The sequence below is a fragment of the Coregonus clupeaformis genome, chromosome 20 (assembly GCF_020615455.1).
Source record: "Coregonus clupeaformis isolate EN_2021a chromosome 20, ASM2061545v1, whole genome shotgun sequence".
Classification (NCBI taxonomy): Eukaryota; Metazoa; Chordata; class Actinopteri; order Salmoniformes; family Salmonidae; genus Coregonus; species Coregonus clupeaformis.
The window spans coordinates 14,064,574-14,085,549 of NC_059211.1; the positions used below are offsets into that span (position 1 = coordinate 14,064,574).

General features: G+C 40.6%; 1 protein-coding gene across 1 annotated transcript; it reads left to right on the forward strand.

Moving 5' to 3' along the window:
- Positions 1–452: 452 nt before the first annotated feature.
- Positions 453–20,553, forward strand: mutyh (mutY DNA glycosylase). The gene is made up of 15 exons (XM_041838566.1): positions 453–725; positions 1,125–1,249; positions 1,798–1,837; positions 1,925–1,998; positions 2,120–2,161; positions 2,258–2,329; positions 2,883–2,996; positions 4,618–4,715; positions 4,970–5,114; positions 6,842–6,929; positions 7,167–7,349; positions 11,556–11,701; positions 11,951–12,103; positions 19,930–19,980; positions 20,182–20,553. The coding sequence occupies exons 1-15, from the start codon at positions 617–619 to the stop codon at positions 20,308–20,310; spliced, it is 1,569 nt and encodes a 522-aa protein (XP_041694500.1). The 5' UTR covers positions 453–616; the 3' UTR covers positions 20,311–20,553.
- The last annotated feature ends 423 nt before the right edge of the window (positions 20,554–20,976 follow it).

Sequence of the window (20,976 nt, forward strand, 5' to 3'; positions counted from 1 at the left end):
GCATTGAGCACACAGAAAAAAAAAGAACGAAATGGAATTCAAATAATTGAACCGAAGTAGGTCAATTAGTTGTTTAAGAAACGAAAAAAATACAAAATGTTGGTTAATAGCTCAGCACTACCAGCTAGACTAGAGGGTCTGCAGCAAGGTCCTGCAGGTTTACATTCTTTCCCTCAGTGAACTCTGTGGCCAATCAATGACATCAATTGATCAAATAACAAGTAGAAAATAAATAAATGTTTGCCATTGTAGCTTATCTAAGTGCAATGGCCCCTATCAAAACGTTCACTTTTATTTCTGCCAAATCAACAATAAATCCACCGTAAAGGCTATGCACCTTTAAATTTCGCGGAGACGTCTATGGAAGTGTTTTAGCTAGTAGCGGATTGGACTAACGGCTTCGGTCCCCTCCCTTAGTAGGTACACGCCCATCAGTCACTATAGTGGCGGGAGAGATCCATGTGCACTGTCTGCAGGTAAACAAACAGCTTGATCAAAGTTTTGCATGAACAACAGTAGTGAACGTTGTTGTTGATTGTGGATAATATATCCACTGGTAGCTAGTTTAACTTGCCAACTATACATACGGACCAAAGTGGGGAGAGAGTTTGTTTTTATGAGCATGCTTCGATCAGCGATGCAGAAGGGGAAGAGAGTCGCGCGGGACAAAACCGAGTCATCAGCAAAGCCATTCCGGAAAAGATCAAAAGCAACTGTGAAACAAGGTAGGCCTACAAAGTTGGGACTTTTTTTTAATCATCAGTCAAAAAATTAGAGTAGAATATTAGCACCGTCTTTGAATACATTAGGAAAACTGTTGAGACTCCTGGCACAAGTTATGCAACATGCCTCCCTCTCCCTCTCCCTCTCCCCCTCCTAATCTTTCTCTGTCTTTCTCTCACTGTCTTTCTGTCTGTGTTGGACCCCAGGAAGATCCCTCTCGCTCACACTGTCTCCAGGCTTTCTTTCGAGATCTCTGTCTCAGTCTTTCTCTCTGTCTTTGTCTCATAGTCTCTCTTTCTCTCAGCCTTGAGCCTCTATTGACTGTTGATTGATTTCAGTGATTGCCACAACCAAACATGTGATTTTATAATGGCATGCTGTAATGTCTTCCCTCCCCTAAGAGCCTGATGAGACTGCAGCGTCTACATACCATTCATTCCATGATCCTACTGGCGTCACACTCTTTAGGACACATATCCTGTACTGGTATGACCAGGGGAAGAGAGAGTTACCCTGGAGAACTGTGGTAAAGAGAATGACATAATATATGTTCCCATTATAGTTTCAATTATGCCTACACGTACATCAAGGCATGATCTTGATTATTGAGTGTGTACAAACTTACTCCCTTACACCATTGGAAAGGGTGTTAGAATTTTTATTTGACATTTTGCAGGATGAAACCTCTTGAGATGCACCATCTCATTTTCAAAGTGTCCAAGTATTATCATGAATCATGAATATAACCCATGATTTGACATATGGTATATGAAACTTACATCAGTGCGCTATCTTAGCAGTATTATCTTCCTCCCTCTCAACTCCGGGTAAATTGGTCGTACCTTGGCTCGAACCCGGGGCCCTCTGCCTCGCTAACACACATAACCGACAACGTAACAACCTGTTGAGCTATTGAAAAGGATCCAATTCAACAGAATCATTGGCGACATTTCAAGCTAGCTGTGGAGTGAGCATATGGCACGTTCTTATCTCCATTACATATAGAACAGCCTAGCTAGAATAAATGTTACTTTTCCCCAAGGAATATGATTTCACTTAATGTTTCCTTAATAGGCTCTGACAGAAACGGACATCAACATCAGGACATATGCTGGTAAGACACTGCATGCTCAAGTCTCATATTATAATCTAACTAGTGGGCCTTTTGTGATATCCTAAATTGACCTTGTTTCCTCTCTAGTTTGGGTCTCAGAAATAATGTTACAGCAGACCCAGGTTGCCACTGTGATCAACTACTACAATAAGTGGATGAAGGTAGGCCAGTCTGTCGGTCTTTTATGAAGTCTGAACTTGATTTCAGCAGACTTAGTAATCACAGAAATAATGCATTTGGATTGATCTCTTCTTCTTGTGTTTTTGCCTCGTTCTTTTCCAGAGGTGGCCAACAGTACAGGATCTTGCAGCAGCTACATTGGAGGTGATTACAATGAATGCAAATGAGGGTCTGTGAGGCGAAAATGCCTTTGTATTCTGACCATCTTGTCATCAATTATCATCCTTTTTATCTGCACAGGAAGTCAATCAGATGTGGGCTGGGCTTGGGTACTACTCCCGGGGAAAGAGACTTCACGAAGGAGCTCAGAAGGTCTGTCTATAGCATATATTATTTACAATATGTACTTGCAAAAGCAAGGCTTACCACCACACCAACGTGACACTTATATGACAAGAGGAGAGCTCTCTTTGGTTCATTTTGTCAACTGTCTCTGCCTCTCTCAAAAAGAGGATATTATCTTAGATGTTAGGTCCTTACCTGTCTGTTTAGTTGGAGACATGGGTGGGAAATGTACTTTTTGGTGGCTGGTGGATGCCCAACTTTTACCAGCCACTTTACCTGCCACAATGTCTAATGAAGATAAATCACAGAAAATGCATGCACGTGTTTTGTAATGTTAAAACAACACACTTACACTCACACACACACATTGTTGTTTTCTTGCATGTGGGCTTTGGATTGAATTGTGTACCAGCCAATGCCAAAATCGACCAGCATTTGGCTGGAGGCTGGTGTTCATTTCCCACCCTGGTTGTGTGACATGTACTGTGTTGCTTGAACTATTGAGTGTGTGTTCTCTGTCTATAGTGACTTCTGAGTGTGTTGTATTTGTTGTCCTGTCTGGCTGTGAACTGTACTACAGGTGGTATCAGAGCTGGGAGGAGAGATGCCCAGGACGGTTGAGGCTCTGCTGAAGCAGCTGCCTGGAGTGGGCCGCTACACCGCTGGAGCTGTGGGCTCCATCGCATTGGGGCAGGTCAGAGCTCTCTCTATATACACGCATGCTCAAACACGCACGCTCCCACACACCTTTTTAAAGTAATTTATTTTATATTACCGTTTGGGGTCACTTCGAAATGTCCTTGTTTAGACATTGTTAATGTTGTAAATGGCTATTGTAGCTGGAAATGGCTGATTGTTAATGGAATATCTACATAGGCGTACAGAGGCCCATTATCATCATCAACCATCAGTCCTGTGTTCCAATGGCACGTTGTGTTTGCTAATCCAAGTTTATCATTTTAAAAGGCTAATTGATCATTAGAAAACCCTTTTGCAATTATGTTAGCACAGCTGAAAACTGTTGTGCTGATTAAAGAAGCAATAAAACTGGCCTTCTTGAGACTAGTTGAGTATCTGGAGCATCAGCAATTGTGAGTTCGATTACAGGCTCAAAATGGCCCGAAACAAATAACTTTCTTCTAAAACTCGTCTGTCTATTCTTGTTCTGAGAAATGAAGGCTATTCCATGCGAGAAATTGCCAAGAAACTGAAGACCTCGTACAACGCTGTGTACTACTCCCTTCACAGAACAGCGCAAACTGGCTCTAACCAGAATAGAAAGAGGAGTGGGAGGCCCCGGTGCACAACTGAGCAAGAGGACAAATACCTTAGTGTCTAGTCTAGGGCCTTCTGTAGCTCAGTTGGTAGAGCATGGTGCTTGCAACGCCAGGGTTGTGGGTTCGATTCCCACGGGGGGCCAGTATGAAAAATGTATGCACTCACTAACTAAGTCGCTCTGGATAAGAGTGTCTGCTAAATGACTAAAATGTAAAATTTAGTTTGAGAAACAGACACCTCACAGGTCCTCAACTGGCAGCTTCATTAAATAGTACCCGCAAAACACCAGTCTCAACGTCAACAGTGAAGAGGCGAATTTGTATTTGAGAGCACCAGTGCGCCTAGAAAAAAAACTTTGCAAGACTAGTGTTTTGCAGGTACTATTTAATGAAGCTGCCAGTTGAGGACCTGTGAGGCGTCTGTTTCTCAATTACTTGTGTCGTGCAGAAAGTAGATGTCCTAACCGACTTGCCACAACTATAGTTTGTTAACAAGAAATTTGTGGAGTGGTTGAAAAACGAGTTTTAATGACTCCAACCTAAGTGTATGTAAACTTCCGACTTCAACTGTACATACATACAAGTATATACATATCCTTTAAAAAATATATATTTTCCTATATTACTTTCCCTACCACCCCTCCCCTAATTGGAGTAAACTAGTGAACAACAACGCTTAGGCCTATATACATTTTACAATAATTATATTTTGTTAGTTTTTACTCCTGTCCTTCCTTTACCCTCAACCTCTCCCATCTATTTCTGATGTCAATCCGTTTTGATTACTGTTTGCCATATCTTTCAAACTGTGCTCTTTCAGAAAAGTTCTTAACCTATAACCTATATACGTTTTATGGACAAGGTATGTTTTACATTAGTTATCTTGTTGTTATTAGTCCCAACCAGCTCCATTCAACCCCTCCCATCTATCTCTTAACACCATCCATATTGGATTTATATTCTATTTTTCAAGTCATTTTAACCCTCCCCCTTTGACATCATCGTTCACTGACATGACCTGTGACCTCTTTTGCCCAGTTGACGGGAGCTGTTGATGGGAATGTGACCCGGGTCCTGTGTCGGGTGCGGGCTATAGGGGCAGACAGTACAAGCCCAGCAGTGACTGAAGCTCTATGGTGAGGTTGAAGTGAGGAAAAATAATATATTTTCTAATGATGATTCATCATTGGATATTTAACATCTGTCCAGTGGGGGTCATCTGTTTTTAATACAAGCTGTTACAATGATGACATAGTTGACCAATTCCAACACCTAAGTCATGATACTCAATCTCATGTTGACTTAATGCACATTCTTACTTGGCTAGATACTGTATGTTTCCCTTAGGTAATTGTTTGAAGGATTCATTGTTCCTCTGTGTGTATTCTAGGAGCATCGCCAACACGTTGGTGTCCCCAGAGAGACCAGGGGACTTTAACCAGGCCATGATGGAGCTGGGGGCGAGGGTGTGCACCCCTAAAGGCCCCCTGTGCACTCAGTGTCCCATACAGACTCTCTGCCACTCCTACAGGAAGGTACAACACCAAAGTAATCAACCATAACAAGACCAGGTCATAGCATTGACCTATTCCAGACCATTGGTGATGACTCTCCAGTGCATACAGTGGGGAAAAAAAGTATTTAGTCAGCCACCAATTGTGCAAGTTCTCCCACTTAAAAAGATGAGAGAGGCCTGTAATTTTCATCATAGGTACACGTCAACTATGACAGACAAATTGATAAAATTCTTTCCAGAAAATCACATTGTAGGATTTTTAATGAATTTATTTGCAAATTATGGTGGAAAATAAGTATTTGGTCACCTACAAACAAGCAAGATTTCTGGCTCTCACAGACCTGTAACTTCTTCTTTAAGAGGCTCCTCTGTCCTCCACTCGTTACCTGTATTAATGGCACCTGTTTGAACTTGTTATCAGTATAAAAGACACCTGTCCACAACCTCAAACAGTCACACTCCAAACTCCACTATGGCCAAGACCAAAGAGCTGTCAAAGGACACCAGAAACAAAATTGTAGACCTGCACCAGGCTGGGAAGACTGAATCTGCAATAGGTAAGCAGCTTGGTTTGAAGAAATCAACTGTGGGAGCAATTATTAGGAAATGGAAGACATACAAGACCACTGATAATCTCCCTCGATCTGGGGCTCCACGCAAGATCTCACCCCGTGGGGTCAAAATGATCACAAGAACGGTGAGCAAAAATCCCAGAACCACACGGGGGGACCTAGTGAATGACCTGCAGAGAGCTGGGACCAAAGTAACAAAGCCTACCATCAGTAACACACTATGCCGCCAGAGACTCAAATCCTGCAGTGCCAGACGTGTCCACCTGCTTAAGCCAGTACATGTCCAAGCCCGTCTGAAGTTTGCTAGAGTGCATTTGGATGATCCAGAAGAGGATTGGGAGAATGTCATATGGTCAGATGAAACCAAAATAGAACTTTTTGGTAAAAACTCAACTCGTCGTGTTTGGAGGACAAAGAATGCTGAGTTGCAGCCAAAGAACACCATACCTACTGTGAAGCATCGGGGTGGAAACATCATGCTTTGGGGCTGTTTTTCTGCAAAGGGACCAGGACGACTGATCCGTGTAAAGGAAAGAATGAATGGGGCCATGTATCGTGAGATTTTGAGTGAAAACCTCCTTCCATCAGCAAGGGCATTGAAGATGAAACGTGGCTGGGTCTTTCAGCATGACAATGATCCCAAACACACCACCCAGGCAACGAAGGAGTGGCTTTGTAAGAAGCATTTCAAGGTCCTGGAGTGGCCTAGCCAGTCTCCAGATCTCAACCCCATAGAAAATCTTTGGAGGGAGTTGAAAGTCCGTGTTGCCCAGCGACAGCCCCAAAACATCACTGCTCTAGAGGAGATCTGCATGGAGGAATGGGCCAAAATACCAGCAACAGTGTGTGAAAACCTTGTGAAGACTTACAGAAAACGTTTGACCTGTGTCATTGCCAACAAAGGGTATATAACAAAGTATTGAGAAACTTTTGTTATTGACCAAATACATATTTTCCACCATAATTTGCAAATAAATTCATTAAAAATCCTACAATGTGATTTTCTGGAGAGAAAAAAATTCTAATTTTGTCTGTCATAGTTGACGTGTACCTATGATGAAAATTACAGGCCTCTCTCATCTTTTTAAGTGGGAGAACTTGCACAATTGGTGGCTGATTAAATACTTTTTTTCCCCACTGTATGTAGCAACTGTGTTTGTATCTCTCTGTGCAGGTTAGCATCAAACAAGAGGAGAACTCAACAAAGCTTCTTGGTAAATTGAACAGGGTGCCTGCATCTCTGCCAGATATAGAAGCTTGTGGTGAGTGTTTTTTTTTCCTTTTCATTGTTTCAAAGGTTTGTGCATATAAGGATGGTAGTCATATACCAGGTATTTTGAATACGGTTATTAAAGCATATTTGATAGAATTATCTAATTTTGTCTACAAGTCTTTGTAACATATAGATAATCTTGCCCCCTGGTGTATGTGTGTTTGCCACCTTGACTTTGCCAAATAATTCTCACAAAACATGTAAACAGTTCCTGACTCCCCCCCAGTGACCTCAGGAACATGTAACCTGTGCCCCACGGAACCCTGGGACAGCGAGCTGGGCGTTCTGAACTTCCCCAGGAAGCCAGTGAAGAAGGCTCCTCGTGTGGAGCGCACACTCACCTGTGTTGTGGCCCGGCCAGGAGCAGGAGGAGAGAGGGAGTACCTGCTCAACCAAAGGCCAAGCAAAGGTCAGCTGCCCTAATATATAGTCTGTGTTTTAAATGGCACCCTAGTCCCTATCAGGGCTCTAAAGAGCAAATATTTTGGTTGCATATGCTCTTACATATTTAGCAGTGCGACCTGGAATTTTTATTTGAGAGCACCAGTGCGCCTAGAAAAAAAACTCCCAGATAATAATTAATTGTTGTAATGATTAGGCTTTGCTGTACCGTTGTTTCCGAGTGCCCTAGAAAAAGAAGTGCAGATTCGTTAGTGTCATGGTTGCACCATTACTACAGTGAAAACATCTAGTTTCTAGTCCAAACAGTTCACAGCCTCATTTATAAACATTGCGTACGCACAAATGATGCCCCAAATCATGCGTGTGCCAGTTTTCACGCAAAAGTTGCCATTTATGCCATTTATAAAACTGAACTGCCAATCCTCCCGCAAACTTTAGACCATGCGTGCACACCGTTTCTAGAGGTTGAAGTCTAGCATTGCAAGAAGCAAAAAGTAGCCTAGTAGGAACCTTGTGAAAATGGGGAATATATTCATAATAAAAGAACAGGTAGGCCTAGCTAAATATAATAACAAGATGCAATCATTAGCCGTTAGTTAAATCTATTTATCTTTGCATTCTAAAATAATTGGAAATAGGCATATATTTCCTATTATTTATTTCATTTCCATGATCATTGCTAAATCAATTCCTCACCTTTTCTGACTGTGGTGGTTTCATAGGCTACTCGTGACAAAGCCTATAGGCCTACAACAAGTTAGCAAGTTACCATTCATCCCATTTCTCATTTAATTGGACCCACTTCACTGTAGTAAATTGGTAAGCTATTTCAAGCAGCCTATTTTGCTCTATGCGATCAGAAGTGCATTTTAACGGTAGAACATACGGTTCACCATTTCAATTGACGTTTGTAGGCTACGTCTGAATACTGTAATGTGACATTTCTTGTGTAGTCAATATTTCATTTATAAACATAATACATATATCATAACCATTCCTCACCTTTTCTGGCCATGACGAGTTCATATTCCCGAAGTAGCCATCAGTGTTGTAGTGCCTGAGACCGGTATCAAGACCACATATTGAGTATCTTGTCTCTGTCAGTTACATTTTTCTCGGTCTTGACTTGGTCTCGGACAGTGAGAACTAGTAATTTCTTCCGAAGACCAGCGGAGTAAAAAACTCATAATTATCAGCTTCCATTCAGTCAGCCAGTAGGGTAGGTAGGAAAGATATCTTCCAGTAAATGCTAACTAAGGCAACAATGGGTATGCAAAACAGGTATTGAAAAAGTTTGGTCCGAAGTCTTGGTTAGTAGACTATTTGCGATGCGCAATTCATGAACACGCTGTTTGCATCAACATTTCTAAAAGCTTTCCCAAAAAACCTTCCCAATTAAATGTTGACTGCAAAGTAGACTGACCTGACAGAATGGTATCATGATAATTTGCATCAATGGGGAGGGCATTTGTTTTGCCCAATTGAATTAAAAGGCAACTACACCCTCCGAAAATATATTTTTTAGATTTTTCCCAGACCTCAAAACTAGTCTCCTGATTACATCTTGTGAAAATGAAAGATCTATAGGTAAACTCGTAAAAAACATAGGAAAATATAGGATCTTTCACACAGGGCGCCTTTCCTTCACCAGGCGGGCCGTTTGGCAAAATTTGAGTATACCCACTTCTCCAGGCACCGCTACACCACTGCATAGTGCCGATGGAAAGACCACAGTCACACACAGCATGATGTTAAAGGATAAACAGTCCATCAACTCAGACATAATAAGCCAATAGGTCCCAATCATAAGACTACAAAAACACAACCATTAGGCTAAGCATTTCCCAATCAAAATGTACAACTATTACTTCCCATTGCAAAAACTATTTTCACGCTTAGCACACAAAGTAACCGGTGATCTAAAGTTTTAAAAGAAGGCAAGCAACAGCGAGCAAGCTGCAATAAAAAACACAGTTCCACTCACCAGATGATGATCATTTGAAACTTAACTTCTTGTTGAAAGTTATTCTTGATAAGGGAGAAGCTAACAGATTAGCAACAACATCTTCTTCGATAACACCTGCTGCAGCCTCTGCAAACTATCCTACAAAAAAAGCTAGCTAGCTAGACCGTCTGAAAACTACTGCTCACTGTAAACTACTGCCTCCTGTAGCTCAGTTGGTAGAGCATGGCGCTTGCAACGCCAGGGTTGTGGGTTTGTTTCCCACGGGGGGCCAGTATGAAAAATGTATGCACTCACTAACTGTAAGTCGCTCTGGATAAGAGCGTCTGCTAAATGACTTAAATGTAAATGTAAATATTGCGCAGTATCTTTTCTTTTTTTTAAAGTTAGGAGCACCAGTGCTACCAATGGAAATGGTTAATTTAGAGCCCTGGTCCTTATATTCACTATATAGTGAATAGGGTACCACTTGGGACAGGACCCTAGTATAGCACTAAAACACACCGTCCAAGCATTTCATTTTGCACCATTCATGTTGTTTTCTGCATGATGTTTGTGCCATTGTAAAGCTACAAGGTGGGTGCGTTTACTATATCTTTACCGTTGTTTTCACTAACATACACTACTGGTCAAAAGTTTTAGAACACCTACTCATTCAAGGGATTTTCTTAATTTTTTACTATTTTCTACATTGTAGAATAATAGTGAAGATATCAAAACTATGAAATAACACATATGGAATCATGTAGTAACCAAAAAAGTGTTAAACAAATATTTGAGATTCTTCAAAGAAGCCAACCTTTGCCTTGATGACAGCTGTGCACACTCTTGGCATTCTCTCAACCAGCTTCATGAGGTAGTCACCTGGAATGCATTTCAATTAACAGATGTGCCTTGTTAATTTGTGGAAGTTTTTTCCTTAATGCGTTTGAGCCAATCAGTTGAGGTAGAGGTGGTATACAGAATATAGCCATATTATGGCAAGAACAGCTCAAATAAGCAAAGAGAAACGACAGTCCATCATTACTTTAAGACATGAAGGTCAGTCAATCCGGAAAATGTAAAGAACTTTGAAAGTTTCTTCAAGTGCAGTTGCAAAAACCATCAAGCGCTATGACGAAACTGGCTCTCATGAGGACCACCACAGGAAAGGAAGACCCAGAGTTACCTCTGCTGCAGAGGAAAAGTTCATTAGTTAACTACACCTTAGATTGCAGCCCAAATAAATGCTTCACAGAGTTCCAGTCACATCTCAACATCAATTGTTCAGAGGAGACTGTGTGATCAGGCCTTCATGTTCGAATTGCTGCAAAGAAACCACTACTAAAGGACACCAATAAGAAGAAGAGACTTGCTTGGGCCAAGAAACACGAGGAATGGACATTAGACCGGTGGAAATCTGTCCTTTGGTCTGATGAGTCCATATTTTTGGTTCCATATGCTGTGTCTTTGTGAGACGCAGAGTAGGTGAATGGATGATCTCTGCATGCGTGGTTCCCACCGTGAAGCATGGAGGAGGAGGTGTTATGGTGTGGGGGTGCTTTGTTGGTGACACTTAGTGATTTATTTAGAATTCAAGGCACACTTAACCAGTATGGCTACCACAGCATTCTGCAGTGATACGCCATCCCATCTGGTTTGGGCTTAGTGAGACTATCATTTGTTTTTCAACAGAACAATGACCCAAAACACACCTCCAGGCTGTGTAAGGGCTATTTGACCAAGAAGGAGAGTAAAGGAGTGCTGCATCAGATGACCTGGCCTCCACAATCACCCGACCTCAACCCAATAGAGATGGTTTGGGATGAGTTGGACCGCAGAGTGAAGTAAAAGCAGCCAACAAGTGCTCAGCATATGTGGGAACTCTTTCAAGACTGTTGGAAAAACATTCCTCATGATGCTGGTTGAGAGAATGCCAAGAGTGTGCAAAGCTATCATCAAGGCAAAGGGTGGCTACTTTGAAGAATCTCAAATATAACATATATTTTGATTTCTTTAACACTTTTTTGGGGTTACTACATGATTCCATATGTGTTATTTCATAGTTTTGATGTCTTCACTATTATTCTACAACGTAGAAAATAGTAAAAAAAAAAAGAAAAACCCTTGAATGAGTAGGTGTGTCCAAACCTTTGACTGGTACTGTATTTTTCAAAGGTAACCTTTTGATATCAGTTGTGATTATTTGAGGACCCTCATTAACTGTCTGTATACTTTTCTTCCTTTCTTTCTTTCCTTCCTTCCTTGTAGGACTGTTGGCTGGTATGTGGGAGTTCCCTAGCCTGCTCCTGGAGGGGGAGAATTCTGAGATGAAACAGAGGGGGGCGCTGTGTGCTGGGGTTGGGCGAATGTTGGGAGTCCGGCTGGACAAAGGGCTGCTCCAGTATGTGGGGGAGGTATGTACAGGAGACCTGGGCCTACTGTTATGTTTTGCCCATCAGGGACAATAAAGAATATGTCCCAAATGGCACCCTATTGGTCCCAGCCTATGACTATTATTATTACTATTATACATTTCTCTGGAAAAATTCTGAATTAATGATTTGTTATTCTGACTCGTGTCATTATAAGTTTGTATTAGTATGCTAAGCTGGACTTCTCCCTAAATCATTGCAATTGACTGTTGCTGTTTTGCTACTGTACAGGTGGTTCATATCTTCTCCCACATCCACCAGACATATGTTGTGTACAGCCTGTGTTTGAATGGCTCTGGAGGTGGAGGGAAAGCCCAGAGTACTACACGCTGGCTCATTAGATCTTCCCTGCAGGAAGCTGCTGTATCCACTGGAGTGAAGAAGGTTTGTAATCATAACTTGCTATGATCTACTGTGTGTTTGTGCGTGTGTCACTAAGACAAGGGTAGGAAACTAGATTTTGCCGCGGGACGATTTTTCTCAGAGCGGATGGTCGGGGGACCGAACATAATTGTAATAATTTGTACACTGCAAATTGACCACATGTAAGCCCAAAAATAGATTGTATTTGAAAATATAATTTCATACCTTGATTACATTGAGACAAGATCACGTCTCTCTTTTTGTTCGTGGGAATACTTGGGAACATTTTTCTTTGCTGAACACCTGGTGATTTACAGTCTTTTTTTACAAAAAACTTTGGGGGGCCAAATAAAATCACCCGCAGGCCTAAAGGTCAAGGCCACATTGGGGGTTGGCTAAGGGAATTCTAGAACCTTTACATTGTTATCGTTATTACTTTATACATTTTTTGTGGGGGATTTATGTTTTATTTCAAATGACATTCGCAAACAGTGCCTTCAGAAAGTGTTCACACTTTGACTATCCACATTTTGTTGTGTAATGTAAAATTTTAGATTTTTTTTCACTCATCTACACACAATACCCCATAATGTCAAAGTAGAAGTTTGTTATCAGATTATTTAAAAAAATTATAATAAAAATGAAAAGATGAAATGTCTTGAGTCAATAAGTATTCAACCCCTTTGTTATGGCAAGGCTAAATAAGTTCAGGAGTAGAAATGTGCATAGCCGATAACATAATAAGATGCATGGATTCACTCTGTGTACAATAAGTGGTTAACGTGATCTTTGAATTACTACTAAGATTGTACCCCACGCATACAATTATCTGAAAGGTCCCTCAGTCGAATAGTGAATTTCAAGCACAGATTCAACCAAAAAGACGAGGGAGGTTTTCCAATGCCTTGCAAAGATGCCCTTACAAAAAACGATTGCAGTTTTGAAACTGCAGTAAAAGTGCATTAACTGCAGTCGACGGTGGTATTTTGGATGCAGTAATCGCAGAATAACTTCAGTGTACTGCAGTTGAACTGCAAAATTACTGCAGTAAAACATTTTTTATTTTGGATGCAGCATACTGCAGTTATACTGCACTCTGACTGCAATCTTTCTTCGTAAGGGAGGGCACCGATTGGTAGGTGGGTAAAAATAAACAAAAGCAGATACTGATCCCTTTTGAGCATGGGATACTCAGTTGCCAGAGAGGAAGGGAACCGCTTAGGGATTTCACCATGAGGCCAATGGTGATTTTAAAACAGTTAGTTTAATGGCTGTGATAGGAGAACTGAGGATGGATCAACAAAATTGTAGTTACTCCACAATACTAGCTTAAATTACAGAGTGAAAAGAAGGAAGCCTTTACAGAATACAAATATTCCGAAACATGCATCTTGTTTGCAACAAGACACTAAAGTAATACTGCAAAAATAATGTTGGCAAAGAAACAATATTTTTGTCCTGAATACAAAGAGTAATGTTTGAGGCAAATCCAACACAACACATGACGGTGTACCACTATTTTCAAGCATGGTGGTGGCTGCATCATGTTATGGGTATGCTTGTCATCGGCAAGGACTGAAGAGTTTTTCAGGATAAAAAGAAACATAATGGAGCTAAGCACAGGCAAAATCCAAGAGGAAAACCTGGTTCAGTCTACTTTCCAACAGACACTTGGAGACACATTCACCTTTTAGCAGGACAATAACCTAAAACACAAGGCCAAATCTACACTGAAGTTGATTACCAAGACGACATTGAATGTTCCTAAATGGCCTAGTTACAGTTTTGACTTAAATCTGCTTAAAAATCTACCTGGTCTCAGAGCATTTTGTATTATTCTGTATGTAAATCCAAGACACTCCTTTAGTATGATATGTCGTATGGCATGTATTCATTTGTGGCTGTCAATCACCCATTTCGTATGATATGTTACGAATTACAATTTGTATTATATGTTAGGTATTTGCAAACGTAGAATATGTTACGAATTTGCTGAACATATGATATTTTACAAATTGTAGCTAGGTGGCTAACGTTAGCTAGCTGGCAAACGTTAGCAATGCTAGGGGTTAGGGTTAGCTAAAAGGGTTAAGGTTAGGGGAAGTGTTAGCTAAAAGGGTTAGGGTTAGGGGAAGGGTTAGCTAACATCCTAAGTAGTTGCAAAGTAGCTAAAAAGTAGTAAGTAGTTGCAAAGTTGCTAATTAACTAAAATGCTGAAGTTGTACGTGATGAGATTCGAACTCGCAACCTTTGGGTTGCTAGATATTAGTGTTATATGCCCTGTCATTATGTTTAATTCTTAAAAACTGATTTTTAATAATCTTCCACATCGACATTCAAGTATTTTGTGTAGATCGTTGACCAAAAATGACCAATCCATTTTAATTCCACTTTGTAATGCAACAAAATCAAGGGGTGTGAATACTTTTGGAAGCTATTGTAGGTTCACATTTCACAAATGGAGTGAAAGATGGTGTGCAATAAATATAGCCATATGTCTACTGCACATATGAGTTAGTTTTGTTATAAGGCCATTCCCTGCCAGACATTTCTATTGCATGTACTTTGATCCACAATGTTCCATAAACCACTCCTTATCTGAATGAGGGTTTCAAAGAAAATAGAATTTAACTAATTCACTCACCTTCACTCTATGACTAAACATTGGACTCGGTATCTGCCTCTACACTATATTTAATCAGTCTCACCTTCTTAAAGGCCAAATTCAGCTGTTTTTATATCAATATCAAATCATTTCTTGGTAACAATTAAGCACCTTACAGTAATAGATTTCAATTCAAGATTTCCATTTAGTGAAAAACTATCTCTCAAGCAGGAATTTTGCTAGTACTGTCTGGAAGTGGGGAGCGGAAAACTGAACATTAGCAGTTTGGAACTCTATGTTATTGGTCTATTAACCAATTCACTGCATGGTGATGTCACCATGGAAAGTCGAAACTCCCGGCCATGCAAACCTGCTGATTAGAAGGTCCTGTGTAGATTGCATTTTCAACCAGCAACTATCAGCAAATAATACTGCTAAATTTTTTTCTCACTTTTACAGTGTTCGTTTCATCAGCTGTTGTACAATATGATATAAAACACAGGAAAAATAGAATTCTGACTGCACTGAGGCTTTAACTTTTAAGAAATAAATTAGAACTCATTTCAAATCTGTGGCTGCTAATACTTCAGTTAATAGAGAGCTATTCTGTTGTTTGATCTGTCTGGACATACTGAAGGATCTACTTCCTGTAGACAGAGCTACTGTATGAGCTTTATTAATGACCACTGTAATCAGGATGATCGGAAACGTGTCTACAGCTGCTCCCATTGCAGACAGACATTCACCCCAAGGCCTACTCTGAAGAAAAATAACATGTTGGCTGAATTAGTGGAGAAACTGAAGAAGACAGGACTCCAAGCTGCTTCTCCTGCTCACTGTAAGCTGGACCTGGAGATGTGGAGTGTGACGTCTGCACTGGGAGGAAGCATTTCAACGCTTTGAGTTATCTTGTGTGCCTGGCCTCATACTGTGAGACTCACCTCCAGCCTCACTATGAATCTCCTGCCTTTAAGAAGCACAAGTTGGTCAAAGACACTACAGGAGAAGATCTGCTCTCATCATGACAAACGACTGGATGTTTATTGAGGTACTGATCAGCAGTGTATCTGTCTGCTGTGTACAATAGATAAACATAAAGGCCATGACAGTCTCGGCTGCAGCAAAAAAGGACTGAGAAACAGAATTGGGGGAAATTGAGACAGGACCCATTCCAACAGATAATAAAAGAAAAGCAGGGGAAGAGTTTAGAAAAGCTATGGTGTCACTGAAACATTCTACTAAGGCCACAGTGGAGGACAGTCAGAGCATCTTAACTGAGCTGATCCGTTCCATTGAGAGAAGGCTGTATGAGGTTAAGGACCAGATCAGAGCCCAGGAGAAGGTTGAAGTGAGTCAGGCTGAAGGACTCCTGGAGCGACTGGAGCAGTAGGTGGCTGAGCTGAAGAGGAGAAACATTGAGCTGGTGCAGCTCTCACGCACAGAGGACAACATCCATTTCCTCCGGAGGTACAAGGATCACTGTGACCCTCCTGTGTTTGAAGAATCACCTCGCACCACCATTTACAGTTGTTGTAGTTTTGGGAAAGCAAAGAATTCTGTCTGTCGGAACTGAAGCAGCAGGCAGAGAGCTATTGTAAGAAGGGAGTGGTGGTCATAATCACGGCAGTACAAGCTGTGAAATCTGTCCAAAAGGAAATGGCAATAGTAAAATATTGTGAGTAAAATTATTCTTGTTGTCAATGCTATCACGTCTATGACTTAGTACTAATCAACAGTTTGTGTTGCATTTTACTTTCACAGTTGTCTGAACTTGCATTTGATTTGTCTACAGCTTGCTTCTTTGTAATATTATATCTGTACCACCAGTTATCTATTAAGAGGTATGTGTGTAACTCCTCCCTTAATTAACACATTTCTATGTAGGCCTACTCTGTTGCTTTAACTGGTTTCTGAATGTTTATTTGATTCAGCATCCTTTTGGGATTTGTAAAGATTGTATTCAAATTAAACATACACTGAGTGAACAAAACATTAAGAACACCTTTCTACTATTGAGTTGCACCCCCTCCCTTTTTGCCCTCAGAACAGCCTAAATTAATCGGGGCATGGACTCTACAAGGTGTCGAAAGCGTTCCACAGGGATGCTGGCCCATGTTGACTCCAATGCTTCCCACTATTGTGTCAAGCTGGCTGGATGTCCTTTGGGTGGTGGACCATTCTTGATACACACTATCTGTGAAAAACTCTGCAGTGTTGCAGTTCTTGACACAAACCAGTGCGCCTGGTACCTACAATCATACCCCGTTCAAAGGCACTTAAATATTTTGTCTTGCCCATTCACCCTTTGAATGGTGCACATACACAATCCATGTCTAGGTTGTCTCTAGGCTTAAAAATCCTTTAACCTGTCTTCTCCACTTCAACTAGACTGATTGAAGTGGATTTAACAAGTGACATCAATAAGGGATCACCTGGATTCACCTGGTTAGTCTGTCATGGAAAGAGCATGTTCATAATGTTAAACTGAGTAACTTTAGAAGTCCATAACGGTTCCTAAGTGTGACATGTTCCTCTTCTTGTCTCATTTTCTTCAACTAAATTTCCTTGGGTGGAACAAAACAGTGCCCCCACAAAGAGTCCCGCATGAATCAATATTTTACTCTCAGGACAAGATAGTTTCCTCTGTACTCTGGATTACAACTATCTAGCGCCCATGCAGTCTTTTAATTGTATTTTTAAATCATCACTGTATGTCTAATACATCACTGTGTGTTTATTTCATGAAAATAACTCCAAATATATTTATTTGCATTTATTTCCCTGAGCCTCCTTTTTACATTTAACATTTTAGTCATTTAGCAGACACTCTTATCCAGAGCGACTTACAGTTAGTGAGTGCATACATTTTCATACTGGTCCCCCGTGGGAATCGAACCCACAACCCTGGCGTTGCAAGCGCCATGCTCTACCAACTGAGCTACACGTGTGGGCATGTTGATACAAATGTAAATATATTTACATACACATCCCTGATTGGTAGATGTATCCCCCTCAAAGTGGATACATATGCAAATAAAAGTTTACTGGTCATTTGTCAGAATAATCATATCAGATTGTGATGTCATGCTGTGGGCTAAAAACTCCATCTCACCTGAATAAACTTTTTGAAAGCTCTTACACTAAAAGGGCATTATCATAATTTTCTCAATTTCAGAGTGTTATTTCGACCTCATAGTGTGGAAATACCAGTAAGAAAAACAGGAAAATCTGGTTTTTGACTGCACTTCCCCTTTAAAAATGACAAAAACTAAATTGAAACTGTGTAGAAATTATAATGGACCTACACTACTGGTCAAAGGTTTTAGAACACCTACTCATTCAAGGGTTTTTCTTTATTTTTACTATTTTCTACATTGTAGAATAATAGTAAAGACATTAAAACTATGAAATAACACATATGGAATCATGTAGTAACCAAAAAAGTGTTAAACAAATCAAAATATATTTGAGATTTGAGATTCTTCAAATAGCCACTCTTTGCCTTGATGACAGCTTTGCACACTCTTGGCATTCTCTCAACCAGCTTCATGAGGTAGTCACCTGGAATGCATTTAAATTGACTGTAAGTCGCATTGGATAAAAAGCGTCTGCCAAATGGCATATTATTATTATATAAATTAACAGGTGTGCCTTCTTAAACGTTCATTTGTGGAATTTCTTTCCTTCTTAATGCGTTTGAGCCAAGCAGTTGTGTTGTGACAAGGTAGGGGGGTATACAGAAGATAGCCCTATTTGGTAAATACCAAGTCCATATTATGGCAAGAACAGCTCAAATAAGCAAAGAGAAACGACAGTCCATCATTACTTTAAGACATGAAGGTCAGTCAATACAGAATATTTCAAGAACTTTGAAAGTTTCTTCAAGTGCAGTTGCAAAAACCATCAAGCGCTATGATGAAACTGGCTCTCGAGGACCACCACAGGAATGGAAGACTCAGAGTTACCTCTGCTGCAGAGGATAAGTTCATTAGAGTTACCAGCCGCAGAAATTGCAGCCTAAATAAATGCTTCAGAGACTTCAAGTAACAGACACATCTCAACATCAACTGTTCAGAGGAGACTGTGTGAATCAGTCCTTCATGTTCGAATTGCTGCAAAGAAACCACTACTAAAGGACACCAATAATAAGAAGAGACTTTCTTGGGCCAGAAACACAAGCAATGGACATTAGACTGGTGGAAATGTGTCATTTGGTCTGGAGTCCAAATTTGAGATTTTTGGTTCCAACCGCCGTGTGTTTGTGAGACGCGGTGTGGGTGAACGGATGATCTCTGCATGTGTATTTCCCATAGTAAAGCATGGAGGAGGAGGTGTTATGGTGTGGGGGTGCTTTGCTGGTGACACTGTCTGTGATTTATTTAGAACTCAAGGCACACTTAACCAGCTTGGCTACCACAGCATTCTGCAGCTATACGCCATCCCATCTGGTTTGGGCTTCGCGGGACTATCATTTGTTTTCAACAGGACAATGACCCAAGACACCTCCAGGCTGTGTAAGGGCTATTTTATCAATAAGGAGAGTGATGGAGTGCTGCATCAGATGACCTAGCCTCCACAATCCCCCGACCTCTACCCAATTGAGATGGTTTGGGATGAGTTGGGCCGTAGAGTGAAGGAAAAGGAGCCAACAAGTGCTCAGCATATGTGGGAACTCCTTCAAGACTATTGGAAAAGCATTCCAGGTGAAGCTGGTTGAGAGAATGCCAAGAGTGTGCAAAGCTGTCATTAAGGCAAAGGGTGGCTATTTGAAGAATCTCAAGTGTAAAATATATTTTTTGGTTACTACATGATTCCATATGTGTTATTTCATAGTTTTGATGTCTTCACTATTATTCTACAATGTAGAAAATAGTAAAAATAAAGAAAAACCCTTGAATGAGTAGGTGTTCTAAAACTTTTGACTGGTAGTGTACATTTATACCGTTTCCTGACTGACCAGCTCACAAATAATCACCAAAATTAAAGCTAGACAGTCAGGGAGTATCAAATTCCAAAAACGATGGATAGAGGACTATCTTTGCAAATTTTGACAGCGAGGAAATATATCCCTTTTTTGGGGGGGCCCTCCGGACCTCGTTGAAGACCGGATGCGGCCCCCGGTGCAACATTTGTTTGACACCCCTGATCTAGGGTGTGTGTGTGTGTGTTTGTATGTGCAGAGTTTTGTGATTAGAACTGTGAAGGTGAACAAGAATAGTAATGTGTCATTTATCTCTTGCAGATCATGAAGCTGTACGACACTATGGAGGATCAAGAGGGACAAACTACCAAGGTATTTCACTACATCACATTCATTAGCAGGACACCCTTATCCAGAGTGAATATGATTATACTGTCTGTTATACAGTACATTCTGAATGTATACCTGAGAATCCTTCTGTATTGACACCTAGACTAAATGACCCATTGATGACCAATACTGATGCCAATGGTAACTCTTCTCTGTTCTTGTCTCTGTCCGGATGGGAAACAGAAGAAGGCTACTAACGCTAAGAGTGACGGACAGCACAAGTCTAAAAAGCTCAAAGACAATTCATCAAACAGTGGGACCAGACAGCTGTCACTCAGTTCCTTCTTCAAGAGCCCAAAACAAGAATCTTGACCAACTTATACTTACTCACAATGAATAACAAGGTCGTTTTCTTTTTACAAAGCTGATCAAGTACCGTACAGTGACTACTACTGTGCCTTGCTGTCTGGATAACTACCACAAGTTTCAAAGTGGTCTGGGAAATTATTCCATGAGTGGAATACTTTTTAAGAGCAAAAAGTGTGTGTCATTTTTTAGTTGAATGCTGAACACAATTTTAAACAAATAAATAAAAATGTAAATAACAAATTGCAACAGTGGCCTCCTATATGTTGCATAAAATATGATTTGGTGCATTTTATAATAATAATAATATGCCATTTAGCAGACGCTTTTATCCAAAGCGACTTACAGTCATGTGTGCATACATAATTTTTTTGTGTATGGGTGGTCCCGGGGATCGAACCCACTACCTTAGCGTTACAAGCGCCGCGCTCTACCAGCTGAGCTACTATCATATGATATATTTAAGTGATAATGCCCGATAAGCCGTTATTTGGAGGATATATTTGCGCAGGTGTTGTTAGGCCCAAGACAAAGTCGAGGGCTGGCAAACCGTGGCAATATATCCTCCAAACACCGGCTTCGGGGGCATTATCCATTTTATACAACGCGTTACCAACATATTCAAATAATGATTTACATATTTTCATTAACTTTATTTTGATGAATTTATTC